At 45.7% G+C, this 26,138-nt stretch overlaps 1 protein-coding gene across 2 annotated transcripts in view; it reads left to right on the top strand.

Moving 5' to 3' along the window:
- The window catches only part of LOC125019888 (ephrin type-A receptor 7-like), a 134,620-nt gene that overhangs the window by 30,582 nt on the left and 77,900 nt on the right, over nucleotides 1-26,138 (top strand). Inside the window, exons 2-3 of one of the 2 annotated variants that reach the window (XM_047604923.1) lie at nucleotides 4,370-4,440; nucleotides 6,091-6,763. In XM_047604923.1, coding sequence (XP_047460879.1) covers nucleotides 4,370-4,440; nucleotides 6,091-6,763 — 744 coding nt within the window. The remainder of the gene's footprint in view (nucleotides 1-4,369; nucleotides 4,441-6,090; nucleotides 6,764-26,138) is intronic. The other variant, XM_047604924.1, reaches the window with a different exon arrangement.

The following is a 26,138-nucleotide window of genomic DNA, read 5'->3' as shown; positions in this document are numbered from 1 at the left end:
AAAGGTCCATCACAAATTCATTGAAGCTGGGAAAGACTGATAATAATAAAATAATAGCAACTCCTGCTGATTAGACAAGAGACCTCCATCTTTGATCAGTCACATGATGATTGATCTGCACATGTCACACGTCCCCTCACATGTGAAGAGCTGACCTGAAAGCTTCGATCGGAATGAGAAAAAAGTCCACATGTAAACCTTCAAATGTTCTTGTTTTCTTCCTCTTCTTTCACATTGTAACGTGCTTTTTCTTTCAGTGTAATAGTTGCACACACTTATGTCTATCAGAAAGACTGCAAACTCGTAACCTCGGAAGTCCTTGGAGCTGGCCTGTGTGTCAGAGTTGTTTGCCTCTAAGAGGACATAATAGTCTAAGCGCTAAATACTTGACAAAGACCAGATTTTAGTGTTTGCCTCTTCTTGAGTGCTGTTGGTGCACCCAAGGAAAAAAAAAAAACTCACCTCTTTCTTTCGAATACTCGATCTGAGTGCTGCGTCTCTGCTACAGCTGTCTCCTTTCTTAGTGCTCCCATTTTTTGTCCAACAGGACTCATCCTTGCGTTCCAGCAAGGCTGAACAACTCAATTAATTCATCGCACAAGCCAAAGAAAGATGAAAGAGTGGGTGAGGCCGGTCACGGCGGTGAAAAGAGAGGTTTACACTTGAGATGCACTTTTAATGAAGAAACAAAAACAAAGAGAACCAAATCCTTCAAAGCCTCCTCCTCCTGCATCCTCGCACATGCCGAGGCACGCACACGAAGTGAAGATCAAGTCATCTACTGCGAAAATGTGAAAGAAAAAATGTTTTCCGCTTACAGTGCATGGGTAACTCTTTGGTGTCCCACCGTCTGCAGGCCTCACATTTAAACGCTGTGGAAAATATGTTAAACTGAAAGTTAACGATTTGTACTCCAGCATCAAGGTCGCCTTCGCTCCGTTACTCAGGAAGTTTCCTTCTCTTGTCGTGTTACTGATCACGCTCCGTTTTTGTGAAAACTCCCTTTTTTTCAAACTAATCCCAATGAAATCTCTTGCGTCTGCTCATTTTTGTTTAAAGTCAAAACACAAGATGTTATTATCGCCGACACGTCACCACCGTCAGCGTAACGTGACCGAAGCGCGGATGGCGCTGCTGACGATAGTCGGCCTCGGTTGGCGTGTTCTAAATAGGGCTACGGCCAAAATGACAAAAAGACCCCAGCAAAACCGTCCCACAGATCCGCTTTGTCCCTATAATGAAGGGCAATTATTTATGAAGCAGCCTTTTGAAATGATTGTTTAGGATAGCTAATGTGTCATGGCTATTAAGTCAGAACCATGGGTAGCAGAGGGTGAGTGTTTTTCTTTGTGACATGTTCTTTCTCAAACTTTTTTTTTTTTCATGTCTGTATCCCTCTTCCTACTGCCCCTGAAGGCCCATTAGTCTAACTAGGCTGTGATTACAGGACTTATGTATTCAGCGTGTGATCATCGTGCCAACTTTGTCCTCCCGAGTCTCTCTCTGACTGACTGACTGCTCACTAAGGCACACTGATCCCTCTGTGTATTACACGGTGTATTCATGTATTTGCTCTTCATCTGCGTGTCTCTCTTCCCTTTTTCTATTTTTTTTTTTGGTCAAACTCCCCGTTGGCTCTCTTTCTTTATCCTCTTCTTCTGCTTCAGACATCCTCTGCGCCTCTCCTACCCTCTTGCCCTCTCTCGCTCTAATCTTCTCCAAATGCCTCCACGTTATCAGCTGACTACAGAGCCGTGCTTTGGGCGCCCGGCGGTTTTAACCCAAAAACAATGAAGTTAAGTGTTTAGCAAAGGATCTCCCGAGGTCCATCGAGGCTTCCCTGCACCCGCTTCGACCAAAAAAAAAAAAAAGAAGAACAAAAACCACTCGTCACTCTTATTGTCCTCTTACTGAGGGGGCGCATTGCATTGCATCACGTTGCATTATATTTTAGTCATGGCCTTGAAAACGGGGGGGGAAAAAAGAGTTGTCTGAGGTAATCTTTGTTCAACTGTTCCACTGACATGTTTATTCTGACACTTGCTACTCCACACTGGTAGAAAACGATAAAAAAAAATACATGCACCGTCTCTTTTGGCACATCAGCACACATTTGTCCTTGTCAGGGGATGAGTCAGTGAGATCACATTGTGAGTCACCACGTCTTATACAGCACAACTCAGACTGTGTAGGTTTCTACTCGGCACTCACCAGGGCGCCCGTGCACGGGATCCGTTGTTAATTTTGATAAGGCCAAATATTTGTCATGCAGCAGCGGGTAGGAGATGTGCGGTGGAGATATTCGAGTGGGCCACGGTTGCGTGCGATAAGGCGAAATAGTTTCTTTTCAAGGAGCCCGCCTTCAGAGCAGCACTCTGCCGCTCAAGTCAGTTTCAATGGCACTCACAAGCTGGACGAGTGTGTGAAAGTTGAAAGAACAAACACGAGTTCAATCACAAGGATGATAAAAAAAAAAAAAAAATTTAAAAAGCATTGCGCAAGTAATAAAAGAAGTCTTCTTTGGTTGTAGGACCCCAGGTGGTTTCATAGATGTTGTGAACACTTCCAGAGAGTTTGAGGCTCTGTGTGTACGTGTGGTGATGTGGGGTCCGCGTGGGGCGTCTTTTTAAAAGCATGAGTAAGTTTAATATCAGCAAAACTGCTTTAAAAATGAGGCGATAATGCAGCCTGCCATATGTCACTGCAGATGTTGGTACTACATTATAGATAAAGATAAACGCCCAGGTGATGGCTTTTGTGTACGCCTGCTGCATACAATGCAGACAACAACTGCTCAAAGGCATCCGGACTAGTCAACCCTGGCTGCTTGAGTTCTTTGTCAGCTTGGATTTAAACAGGGCGCTAACGTGTCCGGTTCCCTTGATGCTCTATGTAATCATAGATATGTTGGGGAAAATATTAATATTCTGTACATGAGTAACCAAATTATTGTCTTTTTTCTTCATCAGTTACTTTTTTTTTCAGGGTGGAGGGAAATGCTCATTAAAATCTATCCTTTCGTGACTCATTAAAAGTGTTTTCGGCCTACAATTTAAAACACAAAGATAATTAGCTTACGGTCCGTGACAAACAAAAGCCTCAAACCCTTACATCTAGAACCTGAAAGCAGAGAATCTGTGATTTGCTTGATGGAAAAAAATTGATTCAGATCATTTTCTTTCAGTAGACTGAATAATTATTCACAATTACTCCAAAGAAAAGCCTGGCGCTAGGAAGTGCAGCTACTAAAAAAAGTATGAAAGTTTCATCACTAACACAATGCCAAGTCTCGCATTCTTACATCATATCACTTTATCTATTGACTATCTAATAGGGATCTGACACAGGAAGTTGGACTCTCTCTTTCTAGTCTAAATTATAAATTCGGGGCAATCAATAGACTTAAATAAGTAAGTCAAAATACTAGTTTTGATATTGGCAACAGAATGTGCTTCAATTATGAAAAGTGCAGTTTCTACACAGTGGAGTAAAAAGTGCAATGTTTTAATACAAAACAACATGTACAAACTCAAAGTATAATGCAGTACATATGGTTATATTCTGCCGCTGGGACTGTGGTGAGCCCACATCAACTGGACTTTTTTTTTTTTATGAAACCTTACCTTGCTGTGCTATATTTAAGCATCTTATTTAAACTCAGGAGGAATCCACTGAGCTTTCTCAGGAGGAATCCACTGAGCAATAACGACCGTTATTTCTTCTGTAGCTGTCCGTGGTGCTGAAACAAGATGCGGCCCTTGCGTTTCCCTTTCTCTGTCCGTGGGGCTGAAACGAGATGCGGCCCTTGCGTTTCCCTTTCTCTGTCCGTGGTGCTGAAACAAGATGCGGCCCTTGCGTTTCCCTTTCTCTGTCCGTGGTGCTGAAAAAGAAATCCCACAGATGTCTGATTTTAAAGCGATCCGTTTCATCTGCTGCTGCTGCTTTAAAATCTAACTTCTCTCTCTTTGTGACTGGGCTTGTTGTTAAAAGCTCTGTGGTCATACTTTGTTTGTGTCCTCAAGTGTGTTTTTAGTGCTGAGCATGTTAAAAAGCTTTTGTCCAGCTTAAGTTCTCAACTGATAGTATTAATGTACTTATCAAAGGCTTCCCACCAGACTTTCACAAGCCTTCTTCAGCGATAATGGCTTCCCCTTATCATTATGTCATATTGTACTTACAGTAGTAGACTTCTATATTTGATACCTCTCTTTATTTATTAGCTAGTCTTTATGTGGCTTATTTATCATGCAGTTGAGGCACACTGATGGTCCACCTGTTTATACTGATCAGATACAATCAAGAGAATAAAATTCCTCTCAAATGGACCTCTAACCTTTGCCTGTTTTTTTTTTCTTCCCTTTTCCTGCAGTTGTGCTGCTGAATTCTAAGGAGACTCAGGCAGAGCTGGGTTGGACGTCATATCCCCCCAATGGAGTAAGTGTGCGTGCTTGAATTTTTCATCACGGTTGTCTTTGTTTATCTGTAACTGTTCTTGTTGCTTCACAACGCCGCAGCTGGTTGCTTAGTCTTTTCACACCTCGCGTTCACCTTTTTTCCGAGTCCAAAGCTCATCATTATCATTAATCAATGAAGCTAATCCTGGCTAGGATGCCGCCGTGTCCGAAGCAGCCACACAGATATGCTGCCACAGATAAATGGTCCCCTTCTGCGTCGATCGATTTGGCTTGTAAAAACCTTTGTGCTAAGTTATGACTACAAGACAAATGCAGGAGCCCTTTTTAGAGAATCCCACACTGCCTTAGCAGTTTGTCACACACACACTACCCACCTGGTAGCTGCCCTTTCCACGCACACACACAAACACACCTGAGATTTTATAAATAGCACATGCTGGGAATTGTGCATGTTCTAACATATACATCACAGTGTACACGTAAGTATTGCTCTGTGTCGAGTTTCTTGAATCATTGTCAGCTTGAGCGGGTGGCTGGACCACATGCAGAGCTAAGATTAATGGATTGTGTGACTCACCTACATGCCCCAGTAGAACCGACAGAGAACACGCCGACATTTTTATGTAGTCACCTTGACCGTAGTGCAATTTATCACATCACCATCACAGATGATCCATATTCACTGGCTGCTTAGCATTGCGCATGTATGAGAAATGGAGAGATGTTCATATTTGTTGCTCAGTTCACTTTCAGTTCCTTCAAGCTTATCCGGAAAGGAACATGGAATTACAGTCTGTTGGACAACTTGAACAAATATTTCACGTTCCATTAAAGTGCACAATGTATTTGAGATTCAGTTTTACACGTCTTAATATTCTAATGGACCAATAATTGGCACGTCTTTATGAAATTTGTCGCACTCAAAACCACATTTATTTGGGTTTTATTGTAATGCTTTATACAGGGGAAGATCATGGAAGCATGAGTCAGAGAGGAATGTTTGAACCATTTCCTTCCATCTGAATGGAAAGAAACGGTTGCTTTAAAGTCCGTGTTAATCATCCATTTACCTTTCAACAACCTTTGGCACCACATCCACCCACAGCCGTCAATTATTCCAATCAATGGAGACTCTATCAAGACCAAAACACATTTAATAATGTATCAGTATGTTAAGATCAATTCCTAACTCACTCTTCACATCTCATTCAAATAGAGGTCTCAATCAAATCAATATTTTACGCTATATTCAAAATAAAATCAAACATTTTCAATGCTGATCTCGTGTAAAAGGCCCAGCATGAAAGTCCTTATTGTAATCCTGCTGTGTCTTTTGTACTTGAGCCATTTCCTGAACCTGCAGTGTGTGGGAAGCAATATTTAGCAACACTTCCGTCAAACGCCAAATTTAAGTGCCAATGGTGATTGAGATGAAATGGTGACTGAAAAAGTGACTCAGGGTCTGACCTGTAGTTTCTGAACCACCACATACTCATGTGATGACTCAGGATATAGTAATTTCTTAACCTGTTTAAATATTAGGAACCAGTAATTTTGTCACACACACTCATCAGATCATGTCATTAGACTCTTAAGATCTTTTCATTAAACCTATGCATTTACCTTTTGTGTCCTTCCATCCATCTCTCCCTACCTTCAATTTTCATCTTTACAGTGGGAGGAGATAAGCGGCGTAGATGAGAAGTACAAGCCCATCCGGACGTACCAGGTGTGTAACGTGATGGAGCCCACGCAGCAGAACAACTGGCTCCAGACCGGCTGGGTGGCGCGCCGAGGCGGGCAGCGCATTTTCGTGGAGCTCCAGTTCACGCTGCGCGACTGCAACAGCATCCCCGGCGTGGCAGGCACCTGCAAGGAGACCTTCAACCTCCTGTACGTCGAGTCGGACCGGGACCTCGGCGGCGTGACCCGAGAGGACCGCTACACCAAGATAGACACCATCGCCGCCGACGAGAGCTTCACGCAGGGCGACCTCGGCGAGAGGAAGATGAAGCTGAACACGGAGGTGCGCGAGATCGGCCACCTCAATCGCAGAGGCTTCCACCTGGCCTTCCAGGACGTCGGCGCCTGCGTGGCTCTGGTGGCTGTGCGGGTCTACTACAAACGCTGCCTGGCGACCGTCCAGAACCTGGCGGTGTTCCCCGACACGGTGGCCGAGGCGGCGTTCGCCACGCTGGTGGAGGTGCGCGGCACCTGCGTCAACAACTCTGAAATTGACACAGACAGCCCCCCCAGGATGCATTGCAGCGCTGAAGGCGAGTGGCTGGTGCCCATCGGGAAGTGCAGCTGCAGCGCCGGCTACGAGGAGGGACACAGCAGCTGTGAAGGTAGGGAACTGATAAACAGACAGTGGGACGCGGGAATAGATTGACAAGGACAGAATGCAGAAAGGGAACAAAGGCAAACAAGAGAAGGGGTTGTGTGAGGAAGGAGAAAAGAAAGAACAAGGAGTAAGTAGGATGACAGTTAGTGCTGATGATATCCCTCAGACATTTCTGGAACAATATAAAACGGTGACTCATTTCTGCCATGACTAAGTATGTGGCAGCAGTAAGTGGGAACAATTCAAATGCATTTATGAGCCCCGGCAATTGGATTTTCCTGAAATGTTTACAATTGCGAGTATTTTTTCACAACACCGTCCGACTTCGATTTACAAGAATGAAAAATGAGACGAATAACTAATAACTTCCAAACCAGATGAAATTGGTCGTAATTATCCCATCAGACATTTATTTTTTTTAAACGTAGCATCCACACTGTAATTCGATTTCAAACCTTGAGTTGTTTTTCTGCCTGACAGTTAGAGACAAAATAAAAACAGACTTTGATGTTTGGATGTGGTTCCCTTTTAAAGAAATACCGCTTTCGGGAATGAACCAAACAATGTAGACGAGGGAGAAGTGATGTAAAATTGAGGAGGAATAGTAGGAATGTGAGAAAAAAAGGAGAAATGAGGAAGAAACCAGTGTTAACTAGTGTCGAGACAATGAGAACAAGGCGGAGGGGTCCATTTTTTAAAAGACACACAATAGAAGTACAAAAAAACCCCTTTATGTCCTTTGTTGTGCGCTGACAGTGGTATCGATGTGCAGGACCTTGATTTTTCAGTGACGTTACCTTGTTTCGTGCATATGTCCGAGAGTTGTCGACACGTATCGACGTGCGAGGCGTGAATCCGGTGACTAATGCACCATTTCTTCAGACGGCCTTGTCCCGTTGCGTTTAGCAACGCATTCTTCTTCTTGCACGTAGCCTGACTGTCGTGGACTCGCACATTCACACCTACACGCGGCATTGTCATTATGAAGCCGGTGGGTGGTGCGAGGTGCACTCTGACGCGAACCGAGATGGACGGTATTAGAATCCTTTGTCACAATTGCTCATGCGACAGCAGCAGTCCGACGGCCTGACTGTTGCTGCTAGCTTTCACACCCCATCTTGTATCATTGTGCAATGCAGCGTGGGTGCTGGAGTCGCTGCGTGCTCAGTAATGGGACGGTAATTCAGCGGGACTGCGGAACTCGTCGCGGCGGTCTGACGTTGGTCTGTCGAGCCAGTAAATCTAAATACTGAAGTCCTTTACGGAAACAAGGAACTATTGTTCCAGTTGAGCCTCCTGTCAATACTGTAATTACATTTCAGAAGAAAAGGAGAGGAAAGACAAGCGGAGGAAGAGAGCGAGTTAGAAGAGCAGCTTTTATAGAGGCAATCTGGAGACCTGTCAGCTATGGGGGCAGTGACTTATGTCGGGCTTTTGGTGTAGCTAGCGATATGCGGATAACAAATATCTGCCTGTTCCTGGTGCCAGGAATTGTTCCCAGCATTACTTGCAACTTGAGTTGTTAAAGGTATTTTACTGACTAACGCCATGTGTTACTCGCCCTCCTTAAGCATCGTTTACTTGTCTGCAAGGGTAGGCTCAAATGTGACGACTTGGACAAGTAGTCCCTCTACTTGTGCCTGAATAAGCGTACACTGATCAGACATAACAGTATGACATTGTGTGGGTGTTACTTAGATGGTAGCAGTCATCCCCAGCAGGATCCGAGCTCACGTTCAGCGTGTTGAAAGGTGGTAAAAACCCAAGTCATGGACGACGTTTCCTCATGGTAAATGTTTGACTCAATCATTCGCATCAGTCGCTCCAACTGGTCATCACCCCAGCTCTCTGAGTGTCCTTGTACTTGTTCTGGTCTCTTGTTGCCACATTGTTCCGAGTCTCTTCCTGCGTGTCCACCCCTTAAGTAAATGAGTAGCGATACCATAAAAAAAACTCGGCAGTTAGAAGCCAACTTTTCAGACATCTTATCGTCTTCCGAAGAGCACGCTCAGCTATTTAGATGAACGAAAATCAGAAAAAAACAACAAATTAAACTAGTTTGGTAGAAGTGCTGATTCTAAGTCATGCAGAACTTTGGCTGTGCTGCAGAAGATCCGCTCCTACGGCCAGCGCTCGACAGTCGGAGATGACAACTGTTCAGTGATATTGGCAGTTGGTCTCTGCGCAAACTAAGTATGTGCTGCTTGACCTGCTTTTTGTAACTGCCAGCGATGTTTTTTTTTTTTTTTTTTTTTTTTTTTGACAATGATAGCTGAGCCAAGGACGAATGCACAAAACAAGAGAGGAACTCAGAAGAGATGCGCTAAGAACCGAGTCGGACAACGGAGCGGAGATAAAGAGAGCGAGCAGTGACAGGAGACTTAGGGAAAAAAAATTAGCATTTTAAAGGAAAAGAAGGAGTGGAATGGGACGGGACGGGCATGCTGCCAAAAGAGCAAGTAGACAAGGACAGCGGAGCCCAGTGATGGCACGGACTGCGACGGGAAGCCCGGGGAGAGCGAAAGAGAGACATGTCGCGCTGTTCCTTCCCTGGCTGCAGTTTAGCACGTGTGGTGGTCTACTGGCTGACAGGGAACGTAGCGCCTCATTCCTCACTCCAGTATGAATATGCAGCTGAAGCCTCGACATCTCCCACTGCACCAGAGCTATTGATCAGGCGTAATGCTCCACTAAACTGAGGAATTGGGCTGGGACTGCTCATACACACGTATATTAAGGACGCACATAGTCAGTTGCGCACTGTGGCATCTGCAAATGTGCAACACACACACGCATGCAGTGGCATTTGATTTCATTCTGTTTGTGGGGAGAAAGACTTTCTATACGTGCCAGGTTAGAGACGTGGTTGGGGAGATTAAAGAAGTGTGTGTTTCATTTTTTTTTTTTTTTTATGTGCATGCAATCACATTTATGTGCATAGGATATGCTCGACTGGGTGCTGTTTAATATGCTATAATCAGCGCAAAGCATGCAATCACAACGCAACCGTAATGTTTAGCTCATCTCTCCGTGTGTTTGCAGATGGTTCGTGCAGGTTCTGTAACAATGTCTTATTTACTCCTGGGTGTAATTGTTTAACTGAGTGAGCGCAAATGCACTAAGTGTCTCAGTGCAGGTCAATATTATTGAGTAGCCAGTGAGTGGCCGCTGATAGTGGTGTAAGCCGATAGTGTCGTGCAGGGGAGGAGAGGAGGATTTTCACCGCATCCAATGTTAACGGTCACACCACACCCAAGCGACACTGGATTCCTTCGGCTGTACGCGCAGGTATCATTCATAAATTGTATTTACAAAGAGGTCGGCATTAATGATTAGGCTTATGTTTAATATTTAGTGTTAAAAACTTTATTTTCTTCCAGTCTTGTTCATTTAAACCTCAGTTTCTCGACTAAAATCTAGTATCTAAAACACAGAGGTGATTTCAAAGAGGAGTAAAAATGTGAAGGAATAATCACATACTGATCAGCCACAACATTATGACAGCAGAAGTGAATAACTCCGTCTTGTGACAATTCGACAATTGTTCTGCTCTGACAATTTTGGATCCGGCATTAGTGCGGATGTCACTTGGACAAGTACCACCCACCTAGACCAGACCAGACACCCCCCACCCCATAGCAATGGCACTCCTTGATGTTCAGCAGCCACCCCCAGCAGGATGCAGCCTGACACAGACACACACACACACACACACAAAAGCGGTTTAGAAACAACTAAAATGAAAACATGAAGAACGGCTGGCTCTCTATATTCACTAGGACCCGAAGGACTCTGCTAACAAGATTCTGTTGCCCCGACACCACAGGACTCCCTCAGAAGATCTGTGTCCGTTCTCCATTGAGGCTGTTTTGGAGGCACAAGGGAGACCTGCACAATATTAGGTCATGATGTTAAGCCTGATGTGTATGTCCCCACTCAGCTTCCTCATGTAAGGTGTGATAAAAAACAAACAAACAAACAAAATAAACACCTAGGCGTTGTGTAGAACCTCCTCCTTACGTCTTTGTCAGTAGGACACACGGATATTTTGATATTCTGCGTGCACACATTGCATGTACTCACAGTGATGAGCGCGCACATGTTCCTCAATCTCATTATGAAATGCCACCAGCAGGAACAGACTAGGGAGGGGGTGGAGGTTTGGGGGGTAATTATATAATATTTCACCTCACAAATGCTGCATTTCATGTGTATCTGTGTGTGTTTCTGTCTCACTCATGAGCTCCATCCTGTTCTAATTAAGGAAAGGCTGCTCTTTCCATGTAATTACGGAGTGTGGTGCATGCCTTCAGCGGATTCTTTTATTATCTCTGTTGTTTGCTGCTCCACAATCCGGCTCCAGCACACTCACCACCCCGCTATTCCTTCCCACCGCTCTCCTTCCCTCTGTAATTTACCGCACGCCTTCCCTCTCCTCCCCTTTCCTCCACTCGCGCCTCAATTTCCCTCACCCATTTACCCCTAATGTACTCCCCGTGCAGCCAAATAAGTGCGTACTTAATTTCTATCCCGCCGATCTCGCCGGCCGCTCCGCGACTTTCTCCCGCGGCACGTTTGCTCGTTTTGTCACGTCGTCCACCTCCTTATTTTTCTTTTTTTTTCCTTTTCTTGGTGTTTATCTCTCCCTCCTCTTCAGTATTTCCCTCCTCACATGTTGCTTTTGTCTCTCCAACTCTCCCTCGTCCTCCCCCCCTGTCGGGACCATGTGGCAGGGTGAGATGGGGTGAGGCAGGTTAACAGGCTGAAATCTGCTGGAGAAGCTTGGAGATTTATCTGACGTGCATGTGTGAGGGCGAGAGAGAAAGAGGGATGGAGCACGCGTGTGTGTGTGCGCTTAAAATTTGGCTCCGGCACCCAATCATATGTTTCTGAAGTCGCTCCCTCTGTTGCTCTCGTCTTCCCCTCTGTCTGTTGTCACTTCTCGTCATGTCCTCATCAGCCCTCCCTAACTCTTTTTTTCCTCGTCGTATTTTCTTCTTGGACTTTTATTCCCTTCCTTTCGGTGATTTGTGCTTAAGAACCTCTGCGTCCCCCCTTACCGGCTCCCTTCTCCAGCAATTGACTCCTATTTTATTTCACTTTATCCGTATTACCCCTTCTTTAGCCCTCCTTGGCTAGGTGCCACCCTTGCCCATCTGCTCCCCTCCCCGCCGTCCACCATACTCCTCCTTTCCAGCCACGTCACCTGCTGCTGCTATTAGCCTTCTCTCTCCACTGCTTTCACTTTAAATAATTCACGTTCCCCCGGGAGAAACACAAATGCGTTCTCTTGATGTATTTACTTTGCTGACCGGCCGCACAACAAGCGGGCAGAATGCGGAAAATACACCGGCGAACATTAAGCGCGAATGGACATTCCCACGTAGACGCGCCAGCCTCCATGTGCGTGTGTTGCGCGCCCGCTCGCTGGAGGACCATTAAAATGTCCCTTGGATATTGAAAATGTGAGCTGGAGGAAGGCCAAGCACTCACTATTCATCCTTCCCCTGCCTTCTTTCACCTAGGGAGGACCGGGGAGGAAGAAAGGGAGGAAGGAATGGGGGGGAAACAGAGCCGTGCTGCTGCGGGTATGGAAGGAGATGAAAATGTGGTGGGGAATGTTGAGGAGGAGGAGGAGGAGGATAGAAAAATGGGAAGGGGAATACACAGCGCTGCAAAAAAGGGAAGGAAAAAAAATAGAAAGAGCTGTCACAGAATTCTCCCGGTTGCGCTGTTTGTTATTCGTTCTGCATAAGAGCTGAATGCATAAAATATGAGTTGTAAAAGCTGCGGATGATTTCAGACAAACTCACAATGGCGGTGCGGAGAGGCAGCCGTGAGAGCGGTAATGTAAACCCGAATGAGATGGGACAATTCGAGAAGAAAGTAAGAAGGGATGCAAGTCAGGCTCAGGGGGGGTTTGGGGGGTGGGGTTAAAGGCTAAACATAGAACGAGGTGAGAACTTCGGTCGTATGCAGAATCCGTAATAAACCCGCAGATTACAGCGCGCACTCTGCACGCACTCTCCCTCCTCTTACAACTTTCAGTCTTCCGCACCGGCCTCATGAATTAAATACGGCCAACACGAATGCATCAAAGTTAGAAAAGGTTGGCATCCAGCTTAATCAGGTTGCTAACTTGCCCGACCTGACAGCCTCATCCCTCTCTGGCTCACACGTGACCGCCGAGCTGAATCCAACCTGCAGTTAATCCCCCGTAATAGAAACTCTTGGATACAAGTAAGTGACAGCTGTGATGTTGGTAAGGAATAAAGAAAGACACCAGTGAGACAGGCGGTTGTTATTTCCATTCCACATTTTGCCGTTTCCTCCTGCGTTTTAGACTCTTTTCGAAGTTGCACAGAACATCACTCACTGTAGTTCTATTTCAGGTGATCATATGGTAAACACCTAAAATATGAACCGTAGCAAGAGATTTAAATATCCCTGCAGGGAAATTTTCTTCCAGCAGCAAATACAAATGATATAGTGGAGAAGCGATAGAATATAAATCCAAACGCATCAATGAGAGAAGATTAACGGTGAAGCCGATAAGTGCAGCACAGTTGTTCCTCTTCCAGGGGAGCAATTTATTTGACTTGTGTTGTGGGAAGCGTGTTACTTTACACTTAGCTCCTGCATGTTTTCTCTTTCCTTTTCTTTTATAAATTGCTATATGATGGGAATCCGTATTTGTATCTGAAAATAAGTTGAATTAATTCTTGAACTTCATAAGCTAAAGCATAAACTGAATATATATTGTGCACGGTATGACGATAATAATAAAAAAAATATATTACAGAGCTGAGAGAGAGTTCAGGGACTGTTGTGTGTGTGTGGGTGAACCACTTTGCTGATATGAGGCTCGATGAGGACAAGCTGTGTCTTAGCTTGAAGATAAATTTAGGTCTGGTTTTGTCTAATTCCTTTTGTCGCACAGTGACAGCAGAGAGATGCTGGTGCACAAGACGACTTCTTTTTCTTCAGCTCCCGGGAAGAGAGAACTAAAAAAAAATTTGCTAATACAGTAAATATGCACAGATCCCATGTGTGCTACATAAGTGTGCATCCCTCCCTCCTCTTCTGAAAATGATATTGAAAATATGAAATTTATATATATATATGTATATATATACACATTACATTGTAGATGAGAAGGCAACAATAGCCCTGCTGTCCCACAATCTCCACTTTCCATCCCCATTCAACCTCCACTAATAACTTTCCATCTGCTCAAAATTGATGTGGGATCAGTGTATAGATCTGCATGCCCCCACTTAACCCCGGCGAAACCTCCTTATTCTGTCGAAACCGCTCAAAAGGCGGCGGGGCGCGGCGCCGCGCACGTGCGATTATCAGAGAGTGCGACTCGACAGGAATGCCATTAAAGGCATCATTATTTTTTAGCATTACAGGTCTCGGCGTAGTCACGCGAGCGAAATGAAAAATTAATGCCGAAGAATGTATCGCGGCTCGTTAAGTCAAAGGTGAGTGGGTTTAAAGAAAAGGCGTCCTGAAGCCGATTCAGGCGGCTCCGCGTACTCGCGCGTTAAATCTTTCTGGATTGTCGACACGTTGAAGTCACACGGCGCGAGGTTACAGGGCATGTGAGAACTGAATGAATGACGGTACGATGGTGTGAAAACTGCCTCGGATCGCAAAAAGGAGCTGTTGAGATCCGTTCCGCCAGTTGCCCGTGTAGCCGATTGTGCTTTTAGCCCGATTTCTTTAACATCCCACGGCGTCCTGTAGTCACACTGTGGATAGTTTGAATCTTTGTGTCCACCCTCGAAAGGCCTTTCATAACACACATGACCTCATATGCTGTCACGTGACATCAACCTTCTAGTCAGTGGAGCAATTTAAGCCTCTTGGGAGCAGCAGAACATTTTCAAGGCTAAAGCTAAAGGCTCGTTTAAGCTGCTCTAACCTTTCTGCAGAGATGAAGGAGCAGCTGGAAATACTGAAGGAGTGGAAACACGCATACAGCGCACGTTCTGCGCCGTCGCCGTGGCTACGGTGTCAAATTGACGCCAAACTCTAAATCACCTATTAGTCCTTTAAATGATCTGAATGGCTTCATTATCTACATGAACATGATTTCTCTGTGGAGATGTGAACGTTTACATTGTCTGTTTGCATGTGATGAGCTGTGATGCCATCCCTCACTGTTTGACGCTACCCTGTGTGTGTGTGTGTGTGTGTGTGTGCGTGTGTGTGTGTACGTGTGTGAGCGAGCGCCGGCTGTTGTCTCTGTATTCACAGCTCGGCTGAGGGGCCCGCCGCGAGGACAGAGTGCCCGCCCCCCTGGCGCCACAGTGTGCCTGCCTTGCCAGCCTTTGCCAGCTTGGCTTTCCATCCCCCTGCCTTCTTCATTTTGTTGTCATTTGTCATCACCCTCCCTGTCACACACCCCGTACACACGTTCACACGCGCGGCCCACATACCAACGAAATAGATGCCGTTTCCAGGGACACCTGCGCCCCTGTGCTCCGACCCCCCCCCCCTCCCCGCCAACATGCACGCCCACACATATGCAAGTAAATGTACACCAGGACGTTAACATGACCTCCGCTCAGTCCACGCATGGTTCCACAGCACATGCAGAAACAAACAACACTACATATGCGTGCTCAGACGTGAGCTTCCTCCCACACTCTTACAGGCTCATGTGTGTTATTTGTCCACAACCCACTCCATCTGTTTCTGTCTTCACGCCTAACCGAGGCCTGTTCACCACTCGTCACACTCACACACTTATTGTTTTCATGTGTAATCATGAATCGCTCCGCGAACACCTGTAGTCCTCATATTGAGTAGACAACCCCGTAATCCTCTCGGATGGACAGATTCATTAGCGCTCAGACGCTCACACGTCACCGGGCAAAAAATCACAAAACGTGCGCCGGCGAAATCTGATTTCATATTCTGCTGGAGATGTGAGGGATTTTTGTCACACCGTCAATAATTGTTTCGTACTCTTTACCCGCACGGACGTGTCCCTCTGTACTTTGTTTTCTTTTCTCTGACACACGGGCGCGCACACAAATGCGCTCGCTGGGGAGGAGTGTGAATTGATTGGCGTCCTGAGGCGAGTGTTATGGGTGACATTTCCACTGTGCTGTGGTATAGAGGTCTCCTGCAGAGCCTCTGGTGCACTGGTACACTGAGAGAGAGGGGGGTAGAAAGGGAGAGCGGTGGAGATGTTGAAAACCCAGAAGGGGGCAATAGTGAAATAATGTGTAGTTCTATGAAGTAAAAAAAAAAAAAAAAAAATGGAGAATGGCAGATTAACACTGGACACGAGTCCAAAGGGTTGGTCACCTGAAACACTTTTCTTAGCGCCACACTGATGTTCTTTAAAACTCCGCTGAGTACCAAAAGTGGTTCTCTCAAGAACTGGAAAACAGAACTGTCTCCACACACGAAACAGCAACTGAGAGACGACAGCTTGGAAGACTCGGTGGTTCTGTCTGTTGCCTTGATGAAGTTTAATTTCCTGTGATGTCTTAAGATGTCCTAACACCACTGAGCAACAAAAAGGAAAAACTGGCCAAAGGATCTGAACGGAATATCTTTTCAGAAGTGTCTCTAAAGGATGAGAAAGGATGAGTCCTCTCCCTACACTCCCTTGTGTTTTTTGTGTTCATCTTTTGCCGTTTGCTCATACTCCAACTCTCCCTCTCACTTGCGTCTTTGTTGCCAAGATCCCATTCAAATACATTGCGGTGCAGCCTTCGAGACAATTGGATTTCTTCTTTCACCCCGAGTTTAACTGCATTTTGTTCTGTTTTTGTAAAATGGGGTGCCATCAAGGAGTGTCATTGCTATGGGGGTGGTGGGGATCTGGTCTGGTTTAGGTGGGTGCTACATGTCTTAGTAACATCCACACTAATACCAGGTCCATAGCTTTCCCAGCAGAACACTGAATTGTCACAAGATGGTCAATATTGTTCATTTCTCCTGTCATAATGGTCCGGTCATAATGTTACACCTGATCGGTGTATATCATAAGGTTTGTTGATCTCATTGGTTGAAGCTAGCCTGTGATAGCCGGTTGTTCATCTTAACCCCTTGCCAGTTATTATTTTGAAAGTACTATGTAACAAACTGTCTTTAGAAGTCATCATTGGAGTGGATGGTAAGTCCAGCACAACATTGTTGCCTCAGGTCAAAAAATATTCTAGGCTTAAAAAAAGGGGAGGTCCTACTAAATTTTATGAATCCATAAAGCTTTGAGCAGTCTGATACAACTTAATCTAAGTGTTTGATCATAGCGGAAATTCTGAGTATTTATTAAAACCCATCTGCTGTAACTACTGGTAATCTTCACTTGTCGGCAGCAAACAGCAGACTTTTTTTTCTTCCCCACCTTGTTCTCACTTGCGTCCCTTTATGTTGTGTGTTCGCCAACCAGAACAATGTAAATCTACTGTTGAATTAGTTATTTCCCCCCCTCCTATCATCCATCACACCGGGACACGCTGAAAGGGCGGAGCGCGGGAGAGTGAGAGGCTGCGGGGTGCGGTGAACCGTCGCCGTGTTTGCGCAGATTGAAAAATCAGACACGTGAACAACATGGGTTCGCACATGCGTGCCCGTACGCAGCTTTGCAGTCCGCACACGTGCGACCCCGACACACACACATACACTCATTCCGTGGTTGACGGGCGTGTGCGCTGCTTGCATGGTTAGACACGAGACACAGATACTCATTTTTATGTGTTCCTCAAGTGTGAGTTTGCAGACAGGCAGAGCTCTTTGTCGTCGCAAACGAAAACTCTGTCACGGTTCACTGATATTTGGCATTATGCGTTTTGGTGCACATATATATATGTTGTGTGTACATGTAATTGTGACACAGAGAAGCCGCCAGACACAAACTTGCACAGCAAGTCGGTGCCTTGCGTGTCATGGGGTTTTAACTGGGCCTGCCGACGGTGATGGATGGTGTATTTATGAAGCCCCCCTTTCCCGTGCTCTGGATCAAGGACTGCGAGCCTCATCCAGTCTGACGGAGAGCGGGACGGGTGGATCAACGGATGACAGAGGCAAGGGTGGAGGGAACGAGCGCAGGATGGATGGCTGGAGGAGACGAGGCGGCGGCGGAATGGAGGGATTTAGAGGCTGAGAGGGAGAGTTGGGAGGCGTGGAGTCGGAGAAACGGAGCTGCCCGCTCGGAGGGAAGGTCATCGTCAGCGGGGAGGGTTGAAGACCTGCTGAGCCAGGAACACATAACACACACACACATACGTTTTTTTGGAAAGAAGAAGAGGGTCACCCATCTTCTGTTTCACATTTGTTGCCATTTCAACATTTCTCAGACATAAACAACGTCCTTTAAACCTGAGGCAACATCGGGAGACGGCTTGTTATGTGGGCACGTGATGGATATTTATTGTCTCGCCAACGAACAGGACAGCGCCGCCTTAATGCATGCACATACGGTGCTTGCACACACACACACACGCACACACATGCAGGCGGTTTTTTATTTGTCCTTCCCCGGCATTGTCTCATCTAGCCAGCCTCATCTATCCCGTGTCGTTACTCTCATTTGGCACAAGGATAAATTTCATCCCGGTTTATGAGGCAGCACTTGCGAGCCAGACAGAGGTAGACAGGACAGACAGTGAGCCATTAGATAGAAAGACAGATGGGCACAGGGGGGGACAGACGGCAGAAAACAAGCAGAATAACTGGTAAATAGGAACATGGATAAACAGGGAGGCTGACAGTTACATTTACTAGCTGTTAGAAAGAAAAGCGTTTTTGCGTGACATGGAAGCAGACGGGAATTTTATTTGCGCGACCGTTTCTGACTCGCGGCAGATTTGGGGGCCGAAATAAAGCCGGTGGCTGAGCTGATGCTCAAAGTGAACAACTGATATTTGTAGCTAAGAGACAAGAAATGAGATGGGCTGACAAAAAAAAAAAAACAAACAAAAAAAAAAAACAAGAGCTTTAAGCCACTTCCACAAATAAAACTGACAGTTGGGTTGGTGACAAGAGGACGGTCATGGCTCTAGCTGCCTGGGTAATCCCCACTCCGAATGTTTACGAGTGTATGGACAGAGCTAGCTCCTCTCCTCTCCTCATCTCAACTCCATTTGAAAAGAATATACTGTTAGTGACTCCATTTGGGCTCGCTCAATGCTCGGTAGTTGGTACTTTATTTATTCAGTTAAAATGTTAAGCTCATGATCCATCAACACCTAATTTCCTTGGTAGGTTTAGTCACTCATTTACACATGTGATGCTGTTTATCATACAGACATGACAAGATGAGATCCATGTTCTCATCCAACTAATGGAAAGTGCCATGAATACATGACAACGAGCATCAGTACGTAGTCGTTGGCAAGTAATATGACAAGCTTAGTAGTTTAGTAGTATGACAGTAGTTTACAAGCCAAAGAATCCCACTCTCAGTTTCCTTCAGGAGACGTCTGCTCTGCATTAGGTGACTGCACTGATCAGGGAAGCCAGGTTTCTGTCTCTACCGGGATGAAATTGAACCAGAAGGAGTGGCGTTGCCAGTTTGTCAAATTTAGTTTTTTTTTCTTTTGGATATCTGTCCTCTGTTGTTAGTTCCCTACATAAAAAACTGCCTTTGTGGCGCTTAGCTTCTACATTTTTATTTATTTATTTATTGCATTGTAAGTGATTATCCTGTATAACCTTGGAGAGTGGTAATTGTTATAATTAATGGCAGTGTTGGTTTCAGTGTAATTAAAGCAGTACCTCCTTAATAATAATATTAATGATACTACTAATAATAATAAAAACAATCATTTTTGATACATATTTGATGGTGTTATTAAAGAAGTGTTCTCCATAAGATGTGTTCATTTTAAACAAGTTGTCGTCCCAGGAATCCATCCGTACCGGAGCAGACACCTTCTTGTCTCTCTGCCAGCTGTGGCCGGCTGTCACGGAGGTTATGTCCTCAGTTAGGACGGAGACCTGGCCCCCCAGGGCTGCCCGAGAGGGCACTGCTGATTGTTTCAATACCGTCTTCAGTGGCTGTCATCAGCAGGACGAGCTCTGGCAGCCGACACGTCTTACTTAACCAACAGGGGAGGACAAAACCTGAGGACATTTTGCTGCCAGGGACGAATATACAGCATGTGTTTTTATTTCAATGGACATGATGGTGTCGGTGGCTAAGTGTGTCAACCAAACTGGCGGAGAGATTGAGTAGGGACCCTCTACTAATATATGTGTTCTATATTAAACTAGGCCTTTATATATTATTATCATTTTGCATTAAATATTAAGCTATATATTTATATATATATAACAAATGTCCAGTCAACCAAAGATTTCCAACCGACTTCATCCTCAACTTACTGGTTTTGCTCCAAAGTCTTGACTTAGAGACTTCTTCCTGCGACACAAGAGGAAAGCATATGAACGCACAATAACTTGGATAAGTAACTTTAATCTGATTACTGGTTTGGAAATGGTGACTAGTAGTCAGATTACCGGCATCACTGATCCTGGGTATGTAGTTCATTGTCATTTCCTTCACACCGACAGTTACGTATTGTCATTTGTTGTTTTCTCTCAAATTAGTCTGACACTTCTGCAACCAAATACCGTATTTGCGGTAATAATTCTGGTAAAAGCATCCTGGAGTATTTAGCAGGTATGAGTCTCAGAGCGCGGATAGTTTTAGTGTGGTTGTTATGTGTGTGTTTCCGCCTGCCTTCCTGGGGGAGTCATGTTAGTGGCAGGCCTGCTTTGCCGTCCCCTCCATCTGTGTGCTTTGTGCTATGGTTCCCTGGAGGCCCTTACACACTCTCTGATGGCACATCAGAAGCCTCTACCTATAAACACCAGCATCAATAACTTACACCCGCCTCTCTCTCCCGCTCTCCGCCGCTCTCCCTCTCTCTCTGCCGGCTGACTGTTGTTTATATGGCTGTAAAATTCAATTAGGCTGCAGGGGAGTGGGCCGGCCTGCATTACTGCCTGCCAGGGTGACATTTCATTTGCAATGAATCATGGACCAGAGGAGGACCTGGCCGGCGAGCAGAACAACACTTCTCCTCCTATCTGTCCCCTTCGTCTGGGCTTCTTCGCATTCTTTACACCCTCTCCCCCGTTCCGCGGTGCGTAAACTCTTTCCCTCGTTCCTGAGTTGTTATGCATTCCTCTTTCTCCATCTATATTCTACTTGTTTAAACCTCTTGTCAGGGTGTGTTTCATTCCTCTCTGCCCATTACCCACATCCCCCCCACCTACAAACACGCACACACACACACAATATTTGCCCTGTCGATCTTCCATTCTTCTCCCACCTGCCTCGTTTTGATTGAGGCTGGGACCTTAACTTTTTGGGTTCATTTCAGCTCCAAGGCAGAAAAAGCCCCGAAAAAAAAAAAAAAAAAAAAAAAGGCTCATCAAATTTTAAGCTGCATCACTTGGTCCGGCGGAAAAACCCAGTGTCAGTGTCTCACTGAAAGGGGCCGGGGGATGTGGTCGGCTCTGCTCGGGGACACGAGGAGGAAATAGATATAGCATTTTTCAAGAGCGCCAGCGCAGGAGCTTGTAATTCACAACGTGATGGATGTGTGCGCGTGTGCGCTCGTTTGTATAATGTGAATGTGCCAACCGCATTGTTTTGGAATAAATAGAAATTCTGCCTAAGATCACAGTGGGATGAGAGATTACCTCGTGCTTCCTCGTTTGGGCGACAATGAATGGAGCGACGTTGAGGAGAGCGTGCAGTAGTGCTGCGAATTAATGCAAAAAAAAAAAAAAAGAAAGAAAAAGAGAAGGGAAAAACTGCCTCTCTGATTACACAGCAAGGGGATTCTACATAAATTGACGATAAACTGTGAATAATCTAATGCAACGACATCCATGCTGAGGAGGTATTAGTGTCGCCTTTGGAAGTGTGCTCATGAAAACATAATTCTTTTAGGTTTGCATTCAATCTACCAGGCTTCATTTTGAGCCCTGGCTTGTAATTCAGTGAAACCCAGTGTACACTATTAATAATGCATGTAAAGTGCTCTGACTTTAGCTCAGGTCGTTCTTTTGTTCTCTCCCGGGGTACAAAGTTTGAATGTTTTGTTCGTTAGTTTAGGAAGATACGCATTTGCAAATGCGTCTCTGTACATAAATGCACATATCCAAAAGGATGTTCTGCTCGTATACTAATTAACAAATCAATAGCCCTTAAAGATGACCATGTGACGCTTGCAATAAGGTCGTCTCAGAGAACAAACGGTAAAATCTTTGCAGTCCATCTTGATTCGTTGCGTTTAAGCAGGACAGAGAGCTGCCGCTGACCTTCGGGTGTCAGTATTTACATGTTATCAGGCATTCATTTGTGCAGTCGTGTTTGCATGTATCACCATTCATGGAACTTGGAACCAGATTATTTTTGAAACTCATTTCACATGCTGGTTGAGATGTTTCATGCAGATTGCTTTTTTTTTTCCATCATGACCGACACACACAAAGAAAGAAAGAAGATGACACACTTATTCATGTGTAGATTCTATCTGTCACTGCCCTCACGCACATTTAAAACACATACAAAATGACCGCAGTGAGTCCTTCCCAGCTCCCAGTTTAGGGATGAGCTCCGTAGGGAGGGCGATCTGTATTTAAATCCAGTCATCTGTGCTCACTCCTAATCTTGTCCTTAAGAAAGAAGGGATTTCTCTGCTCTGCCCCACTCCCTGATGTGATTTACACCAGGAGGGGGGAGGGAAAGGATGGAGGGATGAAGGCTTGCTGGTGGTAAAGAGAAAAAAAATGAGTGATGGGAGATGGATGGGAAGTGGGAAAATGTTATCAGGCTCTGAAAAGGTTGTGAACATAAAGTAAAAGGCCCGCAAATGAAAGATCACGGGGGCTACGGGAATCTGAAAGGCCCACTGGGGGAAAATGTGATTTCGAATTTGCGCTGTAGCTTTGTTGCTTTTTAGCGGTTGGGTTAGTTTACGCGATGGGACGTGACATGTGGTGTGCTGCCACCCTGCTCTCCAGACCAGATTTACTCTTTACAGATTTATGAATGAAAATGTGCTGCATGTATATCCTTAATTTATTATCATAAAAAACAAAACAAGCAGCTACTTTTAGTAAGAGAAAAGAATCACATTTCAAATAAGGAAAAGCAAAAAAATTGTTGCAAACGAGAAATTTATATTGGTCTTACACTATAAACAACATCCCATGAGTACAGAGTGCCCCATAGGTCTGGTCTCATAGGAAAAAACTATAAAATTACAAAATAGTCCCCAAATTTAAAACATAATGTGCCTTCCCAAAAAAAAAATATTAGAAATCCTTGTGGGTCCAGACTTATGGGACACCCACCGCCACTGGGTTCCTTGTACTGTCAGGCCATTAGTAGTTGTAAGTTATTCTAAGTTTAATAATTTAGGCTGTGGCTCAGAAGGTAGAGCAGGTTGCTCATGAACAGGAGGGTTTTATCCCCCGGAACACGCCACATGTCGAAGCGTCTTTGAGCGAGACTCTGCAGCCCCAGTTGCTCCTGGTGCTTGGCACTGGTGTGTGTGTGTATGTGTGTGTGTGTGTGTGTGTGTGTGCTGGTGTAAGCAAATGGGGAGATGCGGGTGCCTTAGAAGACAGAGACCATTTCCATTTAGTGACGAATCCAAGAGGCCGTAATTAAAGCAAGTGAGAAATACCAAAGGCCTTGGGGGCTTCCTGATGTTTCTAAAATGCACTCTGTTATAATGAGGTCGTGAACCGAATGAACAAAAGTTTTAGGAAGAGCTTTATTTTGACCACATACAAGTTGATTTTGTTTGTGCTCATTCAAGCTTCAGCTCCTTTTCATTCATTTTTTCCCGATTGTGTCCGTTATGATGCAAGAGGTGACCGCCCTGGACGCGTGTGCTTTGGCCTCGTAAAAACAAAGCCTGACTGGCACAGCGGCTGACGCGCTCCACATGTTCCCCCTCCCCGCGTTGCCCGGGCCTTCCGCGTGGCCAAACCGCATTACAGAGATAATTCCTATTACTCGTACCAGCCGCGCTCGCCACTGCCTCAGTTCACCTTTCGGCTTATTCAGCCTCCCCTTCGCTGGCGCCGACTTCCCCTCTCGTCTCCGCCGCCTCTTCTTCACCCTTCACCCATTCTTTCTCAAAGACAAAAACTTTTCCACCCCTGTCTGAGGGATTGGATCGATCCATCCTCGGGACCTCCCGCCGGCGTCCTCGACCGCTGGGCCCAACCATCAAACTCGGCGTGTGGGGATTACGCCTCGTTCCTCTCCATATTCCCCTTGACTTGTCTTCTTCTGCCTTCCCCCCATTCCTCTTAACGCCTGAATCTCTCCGTCTTCCTCCCCTCCGTTCGTGCCTCTCCTTCCCCGTGATCGATACCTTCGCTTCCTCCCCACTTTTCTCCCCGCTTGTCTGGGCTCCTCCCGTGCCCCCGCGTCCTTCAGCTGCGGCGCGGCGCTCGTACGTGCGCCCGTTTGCTCGAGACCCTCTCTGGAACTCACAGGAGGAGGACGCCAATTAGTGCAGAGGCACAGGATACTTCAGCTGCCAGCTGCTGTGCCTGTGCGCTCCGTACGACTTTGTTTCTGTTTGATCAGTTCCGCAATTTGAACCGCAACCGGCGCACAACCATGAAAGTTGGGAAAGATTTATGTGTGTGTGCATTTGACACCGCAGCCCCCTCCTCCTCCCTCCTCCCCCCTAATAGGGCACGTCAATACGCAGCGTGAAAAAGGCAATAACCCCTGGTGGCAAACCTCTTATCTCTCGTCTCTTCTTTCGCTCTTTATCTGTCTTTTTCTGTCTCTCTATCTTTCCGTCGCACCGTCTCCCTCTCTCTCTCTTTTTTTTGCGCCACTTCCGTTCGTGTGTGTCTTTGACCAAGAGAAAGCCTTATAAACAGTCCTGATAACGGGGACCAAACAAAACAAAACAAAGTGGGAGGAGGAGAAAAAAAAAAGAGCAAATCGATAGGGGACGGGATGCAGCAGGTCGACGTGGTCAAGCTCTCAGGAGGCTGTGTGTGTGTGTGTTTGTGTGTGCGCGTTTGCACGGGGTGCAGCCTGTCAAATGAATGTCAATCCGCGCTGACATGTGCTGTCACCGTTTGATCACGGTCAATGAGGTGTTTGACAAATGATGACAAATGAACATCGTGCGCAGACTGCAAACATACATTTATATATATATATTAACAAGAGGATATTTACCCGTCACTTAGTCCTCACATCACCCTTTGTGTCTTCACACTCTCTGTCAACTCCCCTTGTCTGTTCGTGTGCATGTGGTGTGGGATTGGTGTTGTCGTCTAACCCCGCCGAACTCAATTCCTGCTGCCCTGCTCCCCGAAGACACATTTGTCACTTTGTCGTTTGTCATTCTGGAGTCCCCACGGCTGACCGGCTCCGGTGTGTTTCAGAGTTTGTGTGCGTCTCCGTGTGCCTGTGTGCCCGTGTGCCCATGTGTGTGTGTGTGTGTGTGTGTGTGTGTTCTGCTGGACGCGGCACAGCTGCAGCCCTCATTCTGGCCTCATTACTTCACACTTCACTCCTCTCCTCTCCCCCCGACTTCACATAATCGCCGTCTCCCTGGGCGGCCGTCCTCTCCTCCATCATCTCCATCTCCTCCATCTCCTTCCATACCTGTGTGGCCCTTCAAATGTTTCCTTCACTGCTGTGTGTGTGTGTATATATATGTTTTTCTTCTCAAGTTCTTTTCATGCTCATCATGAAAATCGTCAAAATAGAATTTCTTTGATTCCACTCTGTAATTGGTCAATTTGCTGCTGCTTTAGAGCCCAGAGGGAGTTTTTCTTCAGGGAGTGGATTGCAAAGAATGAGGGGTTAAATTATTTTTGTATGGAATAGTGGGAAACAAGGCAACGTGATACTGTCTGTCATAATGCAGAATAATAATAGAAATAAGTATCTTTCCTCGAGTATTGTTTTTTTTTTTTAGCTATGCGCATTATTTTCGTATGTCAGGTCAATATTAGCCAGTTAAACTTAGCTGCTGCTACCAACACTATGTTCAAGTCAACCTTCTCTGGGTTTGTATTTCTTTTCCTTTGTCTTTATATATATATAAATATATATATTTTACTCCTATTATCTCTTAGGAGATTAGGCATCATTAATTATTTCCATCTGTGGAAGAAGCCAACAATGAGTCCCCCAGTGGACACACAAACGCGCTCTGACACACGCATGCCAACACCTTCCGAGATCTCCTCCTATAACTCAAAATTGCCTTGAGGCGCATGGTGAGGGCGAAACCGTATGCGCGCACACAGCAGTCCTGTTCGACACGCAACATATAGTCTCTCACACTGTAAATTAACAGGGGCTAGTGCACAGGGGGCCACCCCACCTCCTCCTCCTCATG

The sequence above is a fragment of the Mugil cephalus genome, chromosome 14 (genome assembly GCF_022458985.1).
Source record: "Mugil cephalus isolate CIBA_MC_2020 chromosome 14, CIBA_Mcephalus_1.1, whole genome shotgun sequence".
In the NCBI taxonomy this organism is placed as follows: Eukaryota; Metazoa; Chordata; class Actinopteri; order Mugiliformes; family Mugilidae; genus Mugil; species Mugil cephalus.
Note: the sequence above shows the minus strand (reverse complement) of the source record. Positions and strands in the feature narration are given on the sequence as shown.